Source organism: Anguilla anguilla, chromosome 5, assembly GCF_013347855.1.
Source record: "Anguilla anguilla isolate fAngAng1 chromosome 5, fAngAng1.pri, whole genome shotgun sequence".
In the NCBI taxonomy this organism is placed as follows: domain Eukaryota; kingdom Metazoa; phylum Chordata; class Actinopteri; order Anguilliformes; family Anguillidae; genus Anguilla; species Anguilla anguilla.
Genome location: NC_049205.1, coordinates 3,980,318 through 3,995,293, shown reverse-complemented (window position 1 = coordinate 3,995,293; position 14,976 = coordinate 3,980,318). Strand labels below are relative to the sequence as shown.

Here is a 14,976-nt window from a genome sequence, read left to right as displayed (position 1 = left end):
GAAAGTCCAACCACAACAACTCTTCCGACACCGACAGCTGAAGCTCAAACGACAACCAAAACAGCCACCACCATAGCATCTCAAACAACACCACCTACTACAATTGGGGCTGAAACTACAACTACTGCTCCATCAACAACAGCAGTTCATACCACATTAGGAACTCCAGCTACAACAGAAGGTCAAACTACAACAACTCTTCCCACACCGACGGCTGAAGCTCAAAAGACTGCAACCAAAACAGCCACCACCATACCTTCTCAAACAACAACACCACCTACTACAATTGGGACTGAAACTACAACTACTGCTCCATCAACATCAGCAGTTCATACCACATTAGGTATTCAAGCTACATCAGAAGGTCCAACCACAACAACTCTTCCCACACCGACAGCTATAGCTCAAACGACAGCAACTAAACCGACCACCACCATAGCTTCTCAAACAACACCACCTACTACAATTGGGCCTGAAACTACAACTACTGCTCCATCAACAACAGCACTTCATACCACATTAGGTACTCAAGCTACATCGGAAAGTCCAACCACAACAACTCTTCCGACACCGACAGCTGAAGCTCAAACGACTACAACCAAAACAGCCACCACCATAGCTTCTCAAACAACACCACCTACTACAATTGGGGCTGAAACTACAACTAATGCTCCATCAACAGCAGTTCATACCACATTAGGTACTGCAGCTACAACAGAAGGTCCAACCACAACAACTCTTCCCACACCGACAGCTGTAGCTCAAACGACTGCAACTGAACCGACCACCACCATAGCTTCTCAAACAACACCACCTACTACAATTGGGGCAGAAACTACAACTACTGCTCCATCAACAACAGCAGTTCATACAACATTAGGTACTAGAGCTACATCAGAAAGTCCAACCACAACAACTCTTCCGACACCGACAGCTGAAGCTCAAACGACAACCAAAACAGCCACCACCATAGCTTCTCAAACAACACCACCTACTACAATTGGGGCTGAAACTACAACTACTGCTCCATCAACAGCAGTTCATACCACATTAGGTACTGCAGCTACAACAGAAGGCCCAACCACAACAACTCTTCCCACACCGACAGCTGTAGCTCAAACGACTGCAACTGAACCGACCACCACCATAGCTTCTCAAACAACACCACCTACTACAATTGGGGCAGAAACTACAACTACTGCTCCATCAACAACAGCAGTTCATACAACATTAGGTACTCAAGCTACATCAGAAGGTCCAACCACAACAACTCGTCCGACACCGACAGCTGAAGCTCAAATGTCTACAACCAAAACAGCCACCACGATGGCTGCTCAGACAACAATACCACCTTCTATGACAGCAGCTCAAACTACAACTATCGCTCCAACAACAAACCCTGTTCAGCCAACAACAGCAGTTCATACCACATTAGGTACTGCAGCTACAACAGAAGGTCCAACCACAACAACTCTTCCCACACTGACGGCTGAAGCTCAAAAGACTGCAACTACACCGACCACCACCATAGCTTCTCAAACAACAATACCACCCACTACAATTGGGGCTGAAACTACAACTACTGCTCCATCAACAACAGCAGTTCATACAACATTAGGTACTCAAGCTACATCAGAAAGTCCAACCACAACAACTCTTCCGACACCGACAGCTGAAGCTCAAACGACAACCAAAACAGCCACCACCATAGCTTCTCAAACAACACCACCTACTACAATTGAGGCTGAAACTACAACTACTGCTCCATCAACAACAGCAGTTCATACCACATTAGGTACTCCAGCTACAACAGAAGGTCAAACTACAACAACTCTTCCCACACCGACGGCTGAAGCTCAAAAGACTGCAACCAAAACAGCCACCACCATACCTTCTCAAACAACAACACCACCTACTACAATTGGGACTGAAACTACAACTACTGCTCCATCAACAACAGCAGTTCATACCACATTAGGTACTCAAGCTACATCAGAAGGTCCAACCACAACAACTCGTCCGACACCGACAGCTGAAGCTCAAATGACTACAACCAAAACAGCCACCACGATGGCTGCTCAGACAACAATACCACCTTCTATGACAGCAGCTCAAACTACAACTATCGCTCCAACAACAAAAACTGTTCAGCCAACAACAGCAGTTCATACCACATTAGGTACTGCAGCTACAACAGAAGGTCCAACCACAACAACTCTTCCCACACCGACAGCTGAAGCTCAAACAACTACAACCAAAACGGCCACCACCATAGCTTCTCAAACAACACCACCTACTACAATTGGGGCTGAAACTACAACTACTGCTCCATCAACAACAGCAGTTCATACCACATTAGGTACTGCAGCTACAACAGAAGGTCCAACCACAACAACTCTTCCCACACCGACAGCTGAAGCTCAAACGACTACAACCAAAACAGCCACCACCATAGCTTCTCAAACAACAACACCACCTACTACAATTGGGACTGAAACTACAACTACTGCTCCATCAACAACAGCAGTTCATACCACATTAGGTACTCAAGCTACATCAGAAGGTCCAACCACAACAACTCTTCCCACACCAACGGCTGAAGCTCAAAAGACAGCAACTAAACCGACCACCACCATCGCTGCTCAGACAACAATACCACCTACTACAATTGGGGCTGAAACAACAACTACTGCTCCCACAACAAAAACAGCTCCACCTACAACAGCAGTGCATACCACACTGGGTACTCAAGCTACAACAGAAGGCCCAACCACAACAACTCTTCCCACACCGACAGCTGTAGCTCAAACGACTGAAACTGAACCGACCACGACCATAGCTTCAAAAACAACACCACCTACAACAATGCAGGCTGAATTAACAACTGTTGCTACCACAACAAAAACTGCTCCATCAACAACAGCAGTTCATACCACATTAGGTACTCCAGCTAAAACAGAAGGTCAAACCACAACAACTCTTCCCACACCGACGGCTGATACTCAAAAGACTGCAACCAAAACAGCCACCACCATAGCTTCTCAAACAACACTACCTACTACAATTGGGGCTGAAACTACAACTACTGCTCCATCAACAACAGCAGTTCATACCACATTAGGTACTGCAGCTACATCAGAAGGTCCAACCACAACAACTCTTCCCACTCCAACGGCTGAAGCACAAAAGACAGCAACTAAACCGACCACCACCATCGCTGCTCAGACAACAATACCACCTACTACAATCGGGGCTGAAACAACAACTACTGCTCCCACAACAAAAACAGCTCCACCTACAACAGCAGTGCATACCACACTGGGTACTCAAGCTACAAAAGAAGGCCCAACCACAACAACTCTTCCCACACCGACAGCTGTAGCTCAAACGACAGCAACTAAACCGACCACCACCATAGCTTCTCAAACAACACCACCTACTACAATTGGGGCAGAAACTACAACTACTGCTCCATCAACAGCAGTTCATACCACATTAGGTACTGCAGCTACAACAGAAGGCCCAACCACAACAACTCTTCCCACACCGACAGCTGTAGCTCAAACGACTGCAACTGAACCGATCACCACCATAGCTTCTCAAACAACACCACCTACTACAATTGGGGCAGAAACTACAACGACTGCTCCATCAACAACAGCAGTTCATACAACATTAGGTACTCAAGCTACATCAGAAAGTCCAACCACAACAACTCTTCCGACACCGACAGCTGAAGCTCAAACGACAACCAAAACAGCCACCACCATAGCTTCTCAAACAACACCACCTACTACAATTGGGGCTGAAACTACAACTACTGCTCCATCAACAGCAGTTCATACCACATTAGGTACTGCAGCTACAACAGAAGGCCCAACCACAACAACTCTTCCCACACCGACAGCTGTAGCTCAAACGACAGCAACTGAACCGACCACCACCATAGCTTCTCAAACAACACCACCTAGTACAATTGGGGCAGAAACTACAACTACTGCTCCATCAACAACAGCAGTTCATACAACATTAGGTACTCAAGCTACATCAGAAAGTCCAACCACAACAACTCTTCCGACACCGACAGCTGAAGCTCAAACGACAACCAAAACAGCCACCACCATAGCTTCTCAAACAACACCACCTACTACAATTGGGGCTGAAACTACAACTACTGCTCCATCAACAACAGCAGTTCATACCACATTAGGTACTCAAGCTACATCAGAAGGTCCAACCACAACAACTCGTCCGACACCGACAGCTGAAGCTCAAATGACTACAACCAAAACAGCCACCACGATGGCTGCTCAGACAACAATACCACCTTCTATGACAGCAGCTCAAACTACAACTATCGCTCCAACAACAAAAACTGTTCAGCCAACAACAGCAGTTCATACCACATTAGGTACTCAAGCTACATCAGAAGGTCCAACCACAACAACTCTTCCCACACCAACGGCTGAAGCACAAAAGACTGCAACTACACCGACCACCACCATCGCTGCTCAGACAACAATACCACCTACTACAATTGGGGCTGAAACAACAACTACTGCTCCCACAACAAAAACAGCTCCACCTACAACAGCAGTGCATACCACACTGGGTACTCAAGCTACAACAGAAGGCCAAACCACAACAACTCTTCCCACACCGACAGCTGTAGCTCAAACGACAGCAACTAAACCGACCACCACCATAGCTTCTCAAACAACACCACCTACTACAATTGGGGCTGAAACTACAACTACTGCTCCATCAACAACAGCAGTTCATACCACATTAGGTACTCAAGCTACATCAGAAAGTCCAACCACAACAACTCTTCCCACACCGACAGCTGAAGCTCAAACGACTACAACCAAAACAGCCACCACCATAGCTTCTCAAACAACAACACCACCTACTACAATTGGGACTGAAACTACAACTACTGCTCCATCAACAACAGCAGTTCATACCACATTAGCTACTCAAGCTACAACAGAAGGCCCAACCACAACAACTCTTCCCACACCGACAGCAACTGAACCGACCACGACCATAGCTTCAAAAACAACACCACCTACAACAATGCAGGCTGAATTAACAACTGTTGCTACCACAACAAAAACTGCTCCATCAACAACAGCAGTTCATACCACATTAGGTACTCCAGCTAAAACAGAAGGTCAAACCACAACAACTCTTCCCACACCAACGGCTGAAGCTCTAACGACTACAACCAAAACAGCCACCACCATAGCTTCTCAAACAACACCACCTAAGACAATTGGGGCTGAAACTACAACTACTACTCCATCAACAACAGCAGTTCATACCACATTAGGTACTGCAGCTACAACAGAAGGCCCAACCACAACAACGCTTCCCACACCGAAAGCTGTAGCTCAAACGACTGCAACTGAACCGACCACGACCATAGCTTCAAAAACAACACCACCTACAACAATGCAGGCTGAATTAACAACTATTGCTACCACAACAAAAACTGCTCCATCAACAACAGCAGTTCATACCACATTAGGTACTCCAGCTAAAACAGAAGGTCCAACCACAACAACACTTCCCACACCGACAGCTGAAGCTCAAACGACTACAACCAAAACAGCCACCACCATAGCTTCTCAAACAACACCACCTACTACAATTGGGGCTGAAACTACAACTACTGCTCCATCAACAACAGCAGTTCATACCACATTAGGTACTGCAGCTACATCAAAAGGTCCAACCAAAACAACTCTTCCCACTCCAACGGCTGAAGCTCAAAAGACAGCAACTAAACCAACCACCACCATCGCTGCTCAGACAACAATACCACCTACTACAATCGGGGCTGAAACAACAACTACTGCTCCCACAACAAAAACAGCTCCACCTACAACAGCAGTGCATACCACACTGGGTACTCAAGCTACAAAAGAAGGCCCAACCACAACAACTCTTCCCACACCGACAGCTGTAGCTCAAACGACAGCAACTAAACCGACCACCACCATAGCTTCTCAAACAACACCACCTACTACAATTGGGGCTGAAACTACAACTACTGCTCCATCAACAACAGCAGTTCATACCACATTAGGTACTCAAGCTACATCAGAAAGTCCAACCACAACAACTCTTCCGACACCGACAGCTGAAGCTCAAACGACTACAACCAAAACAGCCACCACGATGGCTGCTCAGACAACAATACCACCTTCTATGACAGCAGCTCAAACTACAACTATCGCTCCAACAACAAAAACTGTTCCGCCAACAACAGCTGTTCATCCCACAGCAAGTACTCCAGCAACAACAGAAGCTCCAACTGCAAGCATTCATCCCACAATGGCAACTGAAGCTCAGACAACTTCAACAAAACCAAGCACCACTATAGTTGCTCAAACAACAACATCACCTACTGCAACGGTGGCAAAAACTACTACTATCGCTCCAACAACAAAAACTGTTACACCTGCAACAGCTGTTCATCCCACAGCAAGTACTCCAGCAACAACAGAAGCTCCAACTGCAAGCATTCATCCCACAATGGCAACTAAAGCTCAGACAACTTCAACAAAACCAAGCACCACTATAGTTGCTCAAACAACAACATCACCTACTGCAACGGTGGCAAAAACTACTACTATCGCTCCAACAATAAAAACAGTTCCACCTACAACAGCAGTTCAATACACATCAGGTTCTCAAGCTACAACAGAAGCCCGAACTATAAGCAATCTTCCCTCACCAACAGCTGAAGCTCAAACCACTACAAATAAACCTACCACCACCACAGTTGCTCAAACAACAATAGCACCAACAACAACGGCAGCTGGAACTACAGCTATCGCTCCAACAACAAAAACTGTTCCACCTACAACAGCAGTTCATAACACATCAAGTGGACCAGCTACAAATCAAGCTGCCACCATAACCAAACTTCCCACACCGACAGCTGAAGCTCAAATGACAGCAACAAAACCTACCACCACTATAATTGCTCAAACAACAATAACACCAACTGCAATGGTAGCTGGAACCAGAACTATTGCTCCATCAACAAAAACAGTTCCACCTACAACAGCAGTTCATACCACATCAAGAACTCAGGCTGCAACAGAAGGTCCAACCACAAGCATTCTTCCCACAAAGACAGCTAAAGCTCAATCAACTACAACAAAACCAACCACCATCATAATTGCTCAAACAACAATACTACCAACTGCAACGGTGACTGGAACCACAACTATCGCTCCTGCAACAAAATCTGTTACACCTACAACAGCAGTTCATAACACATCAAGTGGACCAGCTACAAATCAAGCTGCCACCATAACCAAACTTCCCACACCGACAGCTGAAGCTCAAATGACAGCAACAAAACCTACCACCACTATAATTGCTCAAACAACAATAACACCAACTGCAATGGTAGCTGGAACCAGAACTATTGCTCCATCAACAAAAACAGTTCCACCTACAACAGCAGTTCATACCACATCAAGAACTCAGGCTGCAACAGAAGGTCCAACCACAAGCATTCTTCCCACAAAGACAGCTAAAGCTCAATCAACTACAACAAAACCAACCACCATCATAATTGCTCAAACAACAATACTACCAACTGCAACGGTGACTGGAACCACAACTATCGCTCCTGCAACAAAATCTGTTACACCTATGACAGCTGTACATACCACATCAAGTACTCCACCTACAACAGAAGTTCCAACTGCCAGTATTCTTCCCACAACGACAACTGAAGCTAAAACAACTACAAGAAATCCAACCACCATGATAGTTGCTCAAACAACAATACCACCTACTACAACGGCGGCAAAAACTACAACTAACGCTCCAACCACAAAAACTGTCGCAACTACAACTGCAGTTCATACCACATCAAGTACTCCAGTTACAACTGAAGGTGCAACCACAACAAATACTCCCCCACCTACAACAGAAGCTCCATTAACTACTACTAAACCTACCACCACCATTGTTGCTCCAACATCAATACCACCTACTACAACTGCGGCTGGAACTACAGCTATTGCTCAAACAACAAAAGCTTTTCAAATTACAACTGTAGTTCCAACAGTTGCTCATACTACAACTATAGCAACAGCCACAGCATCTGCTCCATCTACAACTATGGTTCCAACTACATCAAGTGCTTCAACTACAAATGAAGTGGCAACCACCGCAAATATTACAACTACAAGAGAAACTCCAAAACCAACAGTCACTGCTGCAACAAATTCTTTAGCATCTTCAACAACTTTACCTGTTACATCAACACATCAACCAGCCACTTCAAGTGTTCCTGACATTCCAGTAGCACCAACGTTCCCGGGAACGACGACAAGTACAGCAGCTCGAACCACCTCGAGTCCACGTAGAATGTACGTTCCCATGTTCATCCATGATTGTATAGTTGGGGTTCATCTATTGAAATAGTTATCCAAACTGTCATGCAATGGACAATCCTAATGTTGTCTCGATGTGTTTTTTGCAGCATTGGCAAGGTTTTCATCTTCATTCGACTTGTGTTCCACACCATCAAGCCTGTCCCCAGTGAGAAGGAGATTCTCACTATGGCCCAAACTCTCTTTGATGTTCGTTTAAGGCAGTTGAATAATCCAGTGCGCGTGCGGCGCCAAATAAGGAAGATGAATGATCCAGTGAGAGTGCAGAATATTGCTTATAAGAGTAAGTCACATGTCCACACACCCTGTCTTTACACCTGGTCCGTTGTCACCTCCATCTCTGTTTAATTCACAACGTTCAGACCATTTCCCTTGTACATATAAAAAGTTCTATTGATTTCTTTCTTTTAAAAAAAATAAACTCCTGTAAGATGCCTTTTACCATTTAGAAGATGAATCTGTTTTAAAAAAATACTATTTTGAAGTTTAGAATTGAGTTTTTATTGTGTAGATTATAGTACGTATGTAGTTCAATATGCGTTTCAGTGATGCTAATTCCACTTAAGAGTTTATGTTAGGCAAGCACAATGAAATTAAGTAAAATTTTCTCGTCAGAACTATCTGAACATTCCTTTGAAATGACACTGGGCTACGAGATAAAAGACGTGAGCATGCCAGAATATACCGGACTCAGGAATGAGACATACGGGAACGTCCAGGACTCCATCAACAAACTGGTGAGCTTTCTGCATCGTATAATGGTTTGGAAACTGGACTGGTAATGGAAAGGTTGCAGGTTTGACCTGGTATAAACCTGCTGCTATATCTTTGATCAAGGTACTTAACTAGAATTGTTTCAGCATAATGTATATCCATCTGCATAAATGCATACTATGTAGAAATGCAAAAAAGTTGTGCAAATCACTCTGAATTAGTGTCTGACACATGCCAGTAATGTAATGTAATGAGTAGGGCCAAGAAAACGTATCACTAGTCACTAATTCCAGAAGTTGTAAATGCATACCGAATTGCTTCAGTAAATATATAGCTGTATAAATGGACTGCATTTAAAACAGGAATGTAAGCTGTGTAAGTCACTCTGTGCAAGAATGTAAAGCCAACACCAATCCTTGCAAGCTTTAGCTGTTTCTTCCCTTCCATATTTTTAAAAACTTCACATGCACAGTGCCCAAATGTTTAACTGGTATTATTATGTGGACAGGAAGACTTTGATGCATTAGATGTATGTAAGCGATTGTAAATTATAAGAAAACTTCATGTTAAAAAACATGGGAAACACATGAAGCATGCAAGGCTTCTGGATCTCTGTCAGAACTGACCATCACCCTTATACACTATGTACATATGAACTCTATTGCATTATCACACTGGCTATAGTACATGTGAAATAAAGAGGACATCTGCTTACTCTTCCTTCTAATTTATTCCTGTTCAGCACAGTGAAGTCTGCATCACTGCTTGCAACATTTCTTGGTTTATTCAAAGCAATCACAGCAACCCTGAACATCCTAGTTACTGGTCAGCTGACCATAAGTTCAAAGCTCACAAGGCAGTGAGGATGTCATTGTTTATTCGTTCTTTTGAAATGTCTTTGTTTCTGCTTTGACCTTTGACTTTTAGTTGAACCTAATGCTGAACCAACCTGGTGCAAATCCTTTCATCTTTCCACAAGCAAATTATACGTAAGTTCTAAACCTGGGTGCCTTGTATGGCTTCATGTTGATTAAAGACAAAACTGTTCTGACAAATTTATTGACGCAAGGTGCAGACCTATACTTGTGGTCAGTTGTACGAAAGGTGTATGTCATCAACACTGAGACAAGCATTTATCAATTCTGCCTTTTTAATGTTTCTACAGGAACATGCCTAACCAGATTAATGCTAATGTGGAGTACGTCTTTCGGCAAGGTGACATCAATCAGCCAAGCCCGTTCTTGACTGCAGTCCTGAATGCTAGTGGTAGGTTTCTCATTACAACATCAACACCTGTTTTTTTCACATTTTAATTTTGATAGTGTTTTTCATAAAAAAATTATTTGATGGAACTTAATGACTCCTTAAATGTGTCCCCCTTCAGATCATTTAATGGTGCATTAGCGGAATCTTCAGTTTTTTTGACTGACATGAACTCTTATCTATATGCGATCCAGTAAACCACATTAATTCAAGAAGTGAAACAAGTATCGATAACCTGAGCCACTATTTAAATACTCCAGTATACCCTTCAGTGTCATATCCTTTAATCCATCTGTTCATAAATTATCAATAATGACATCTCTCTCTTATTTACTCAATAACCTAACACATGTTCTACATACGCCTCGCGTTAACATTCCTCACATACAACACTTTGGTGTGTACCTATGATATGCAAGCTTTGTTTTATTGACTGTGCCTTATCCATGAATTGGAAATAACCTCCACATTTCTGTTCCTCTCTATCACCCGTGGCATATAACTCCACGGTTTAGATGCGGTGTCATGCTACAGACCCGCCTTTAGATGGCATCGGAGTGCTTCACAAATTTTATACCAATGTTCCCTGCGGGTCCAGAGTTTTTAGATAGCGTAGCTGCTCTGGTGCTACTGTCGTTGTGACAACCAATACATCAAATGAAACTAGAGATCATATGGGATCTACAGTTACTGTTTTATGACAGGTTAATGGAAAGTGGGTGAATTCATTCTTCAATTTTGAGGAACATTTTCACCAAGGAAAAATAATCGCAACCTCTCAGGTCAATATAACTGAACAAAACCAGGTTCATTATAAAACAACTGATGATCTCCTCAACAATCATACAGAATTATTGCCAGTTTAGTACAGTTTAGAGCTTAAATAGTAGTTATATATAAATTTTTATACATCTTTTTTAATCCCTTCATCCTTATGACCCATAAATAGTGTAGGACCTGTGCAGAATGGGGATGTTTGACATCTTTTGACTCTCATGGATCCAAAAATATTGTTTTTATTCACTTATGATTTTGGGATATGGTATACCAACCATGTCAATTTAGTGAATTATGCTTTACCTTACTTTACATGATAACCTACAGTCACCTCTAGAAAAATAAGAACCTCGTGAAACTTTCCTCACAGAAATACACACACACACACTCAGTATTAGTGGAACTGGAGCATTTGTGATCATGTAATCGGCAGAAAAAAGAAGAAGAAAAAAACGCAAAATCCACTGAGTTTATTTGCGGAAGTGTTAAGTTGTTTGTGGATTCTGTCTCTTGACATGAGATCAGAAGGTACAGAAATTCATGGGCTGAGAGTCTGTGGTCAGCATTTCTATGGGAAACCCTGAAAAGTTCCAAACTCTCGGTGCTGTATAAGTAACTTGGCAGGATGGCATAGCTGCCATCCCAATGTATTGACGGTTGTGACTAACTAAGTCACTGAACCGGTTGGCTCACATCATAAAATGTTTTAAATGTACGGATTGTACAGTGTTTAATGTATCTGCTTAGCTACTGTGAGCTCTGTAATGTTTGTGATTACAGTTCCTGAGAAAGTTCTCAGAAGCCACTGCTTATACATGGGTGCTGGCATGATAGAATTACATTGTCTCAATTTCCATTCTGACCTCATATAATTTGTAAATGATAAATGGACTGCATTTATATAGCGCTTTTATCCAATGCGCTTTACAATTGATGCCTCTCATTCACACACACACACTCACACACCAACGGTGAAAGGCTGCCATGCAAGGTACTAATCAGCTCGTTGGGAGCAATTAGGGGTTAGGTGTCTTGCTCAGGGACACTCTCCCAGGGCGAGGGATTGAACCGGCAACCCTCCGACTGCCAGACAACCGTGCTTACCTCCTGAGCTATGTCGCCCCATTGCCATTTTACATAAAAAAACATTGCTACTGCTATTATTCACAACCCTTTTATTAATATCTTCCCTCCCAAGTCTGCAACTTCTTGCTCCTCAACACCTAAAATGAGAGTAGCTTGTTTAGAAATAAGGTGACAGTACTGTAAGCAACAATTACAAGAATTTTAATTGTTTTCATGGAAATAAGCTAATGCAGAAACACTTCGGAGAACCCTTAATTCAATTTATTTTAGAAGTTATGTTGTGTACACATATATTCACTTAACAAATGCGTATTTTACGCAAACTGATTTACTGCAGGTCAAGATATGAGCAAACTAGATGGGGGGGACAACCACGTTTGCTACCATTGTCACCAAAATATGGCCCAGAGTCTCCTTTTTGTTGGACGAAGTTTCTGTTGGATTAGTTTCAGTCACCTGTTGATTTTTTTATTTTCAGGTCTGGCCACCACCGCAGCCCCCACCACCACAAGCAGCCCTGTCCTCCTGCTGATCACAAGTACTGCAGGCAGGTTCCCTGGATGGGCCCTGGCCATCATAATCCCCTGCGGTATCGTCATCATCCTCCTCCCCTTCTGGATCCTCTTGTGTGTAAGTACTGCAGTGTGTGTGTGTGTGTGTGTGTGTGTGCATGCGTATGTGTATGTGTGTGTGTGTGTGTGTGTGAGTATGTCAGTGTATGTCTGTGTGTGTGTGCATGTGTGTCAGTATGTTAGTGTGCGTGTGTATGTGCACGCGTGCGTATGTCATTGTGTGTGCCTGCATGTGTGTGTGAACGTGTGAGTGAGTATGTCAGTAAGTGAGTATGTGTGTGTAGACATGTATTGTGTGCATCGCTCTTAGTCTTTCTCCCTCTGTCTCTCAGTGTTCTTACTGTTCTTACTGCTGTTTATACTATATTTTAGGTAGTTTTCCCTCTTTGACTTCCCCTCTGTGTTGCAGTGTATGTTCTCTCTCTCGCTGTCTCTCTCTCTCTCTGAGTTTCTCTCCCTCTGTGTTGCAGTGCCTCCTGTGTGGTTGCTGTGCCGCCATTAAGAGATGGCATAGGAGGCGGGTCTACCACATACAACAGTACAGGACTCATCCCCTCTGAGAGGGTGGAGCTTGGACGTTCGGCTGGAATCTGAAAAACAAGAGAGAAAGATTTTTGTGCTGATGAGTAGTTTTAATACTTTTTTGCATTTACAAGCGGCTGAGAAATATTTTTAAATGATTCTTGCAAAAAAAAGAAAAAAAAAAAAGAACATATTACAGCCTGTGCTGAAATTAGCTTGCTTTCCCTATTGGCTAAACACCAGGTTTTCAGTGGTAGGCATTAACTGGGTATTAGTTACATAACAAAAAGAAATGAGGATTGTTTTACATATGGTGTGTCTTATGGATAGGAATGTTAATTAGTGCTACCCCACCCCCCCCCCCCCCCCCCCCCCCCCCCCCCTGTGAACAGGTCACAATAATCTGATGGTGTTTTTAACTATTTTAATGGTGATAATTGGGTTAAAAAATTGAAATAAATATTAAGAAGACAATCAACAGTCACTTCTGGGGAATATAACCACAATTTGAATCCTGTTTCCTGTACCTTTTACATTTTATCATGATTAATGTTCTTTTATGAGTGTTCTAGCACATGATAAATAACCACTGCATGGCTGCATGGTTTACTTGATTCATCTGTATCTGTTATCTTTATCTGAATATCTGTTAAACATAAGAAGAACTATCATAATTGCTCAGGTACATTACACCCAGGTAACACAGTACTGTGTACGTGCTACTATCAATGACTATGATTATTTATTAACCACAATATGTTTATTGCATTCAATTTTTATGAAAGATTATTCAGGTTGATGTGATTATTGTAATGTGATTATCAATGGTCAATAGAAATACAATGGAGAAATGATTAATGTAAACTTCACTGTAAACTGTAACTGCATATTTCTGCTAATATATATATTTAAAATGAACATGTGCTGAACATTAGCATTAAGTGGGTTATATGCATTTTTATCTTTATCCACTTTGCTGAATATTTTAATTATTTTCATTTCATGTTTTCTTTATTTCTAGGACTTTTTGCAGTTTGGGAAAGTTGTGGAAAATGAATGTATATAAAAATAAATTAATAATAACTATAGAATTGCACTTTTTTGTCATTGTTTCTGAATTTTTTTCTAAGTACAGAGAAAAAGCCAGCTACACCTAGCACACCTGAATTTCATGGGAGAGTGATGAGTGGAGTGTCTATGTTTCTAAACTAATTTTTCCATCACTATGAGTCACTATGACTGCATTACAAAGGCTATTTTCATCTATTCAACCAAGGTGTGGGCCTTAGCAAATATGCATGTTTTAATCAGCAACTATGACACCACCCAGCTGTAATTGTATAACACCTTCCTTTGCTGTATATACTTACTATTCTCTCAATTGCTCTACGCAAGCACCATGTAAGCTTATGATTTCTCAATGAATTTCACAAAGAGGAAGCCACATAAACCCACTCGATTTTAAAAAGTAGTATCTTTTTGGTGTAAAGTTACATCCTGCTGGTTTGTTTACTGAAAATATTCCCTCTGTGCAGTAACCTGAATGTTGCTGCCGCCAAACTCACGTGCCCACATTTCTATGTAATTTTGCTTTCATGACTCACTTTGACAAAAAC

The 14,976-nt window shown here is 42.5% G+C and overlaps 1 protein-coding gene across 1 annotated transcript; it reads left to right on the top strand.

Moving 5' to 3' along the window:
- Nucleotides 1–6,209: 6,209 nt before the first annotated feature.
- Nucleotides 6,210–13,713, top strand: LOC118227196 (mucin-2-like). Its single transcript, XM_035417404.1, has 7 exons — nucleotides 6,210–8,402; nucleotides 8,516–8,709; nucleotides 9,042–9,163; nucleotides 10,068–10,129; nucleotides 10,306–10,406; nucleotides 12,745–12,896; nucleotides 13,309–13,713. The coding sequence occupies exons 1-7, from the start codon at nucleotides 6,217–6,219 to the stop codon at nucleotides 13,396–13,398; spliced, it is 2,907 nt and encodes a 968-aa protein (XP_035273295.1). The 5' UTR covers nucleotides 6,210–6,216; the 3' UTR covers nucleotides 13,399–13,713.
- The last annotated feature ends 1,263 nt before the right edge of the window (nucleotides 13,714–14,976 follow it).

What these genes read in the sequence shown, in the direction of transcription:
- LOC118227196 (XM_035417404.1), top strand. Translation starts at nt 6,217, where the DNA reads ATGACAGCAGCTCAAACTACAACTATCGCTCCAACAACAAAAACTGTT. An exon ending in GCAGAATATTGCTTATAAGA is followed by an intron (nt 8,710 to 9,041) that starts GTAAGTCACATG and finishes TTTTCTCGTCAG; the next exon opens with AACTATCTGAACATTCCTTT. An exon ending in CCTTCTGGATCCTCTTGTGT is followed by an intron (nt 12,897 to 13,308) that starts GTAAGTACTGCA and finishes TCTGTGTTGCAG; the next exon opens with TGCCTCCTGTGTGGTTGCTG.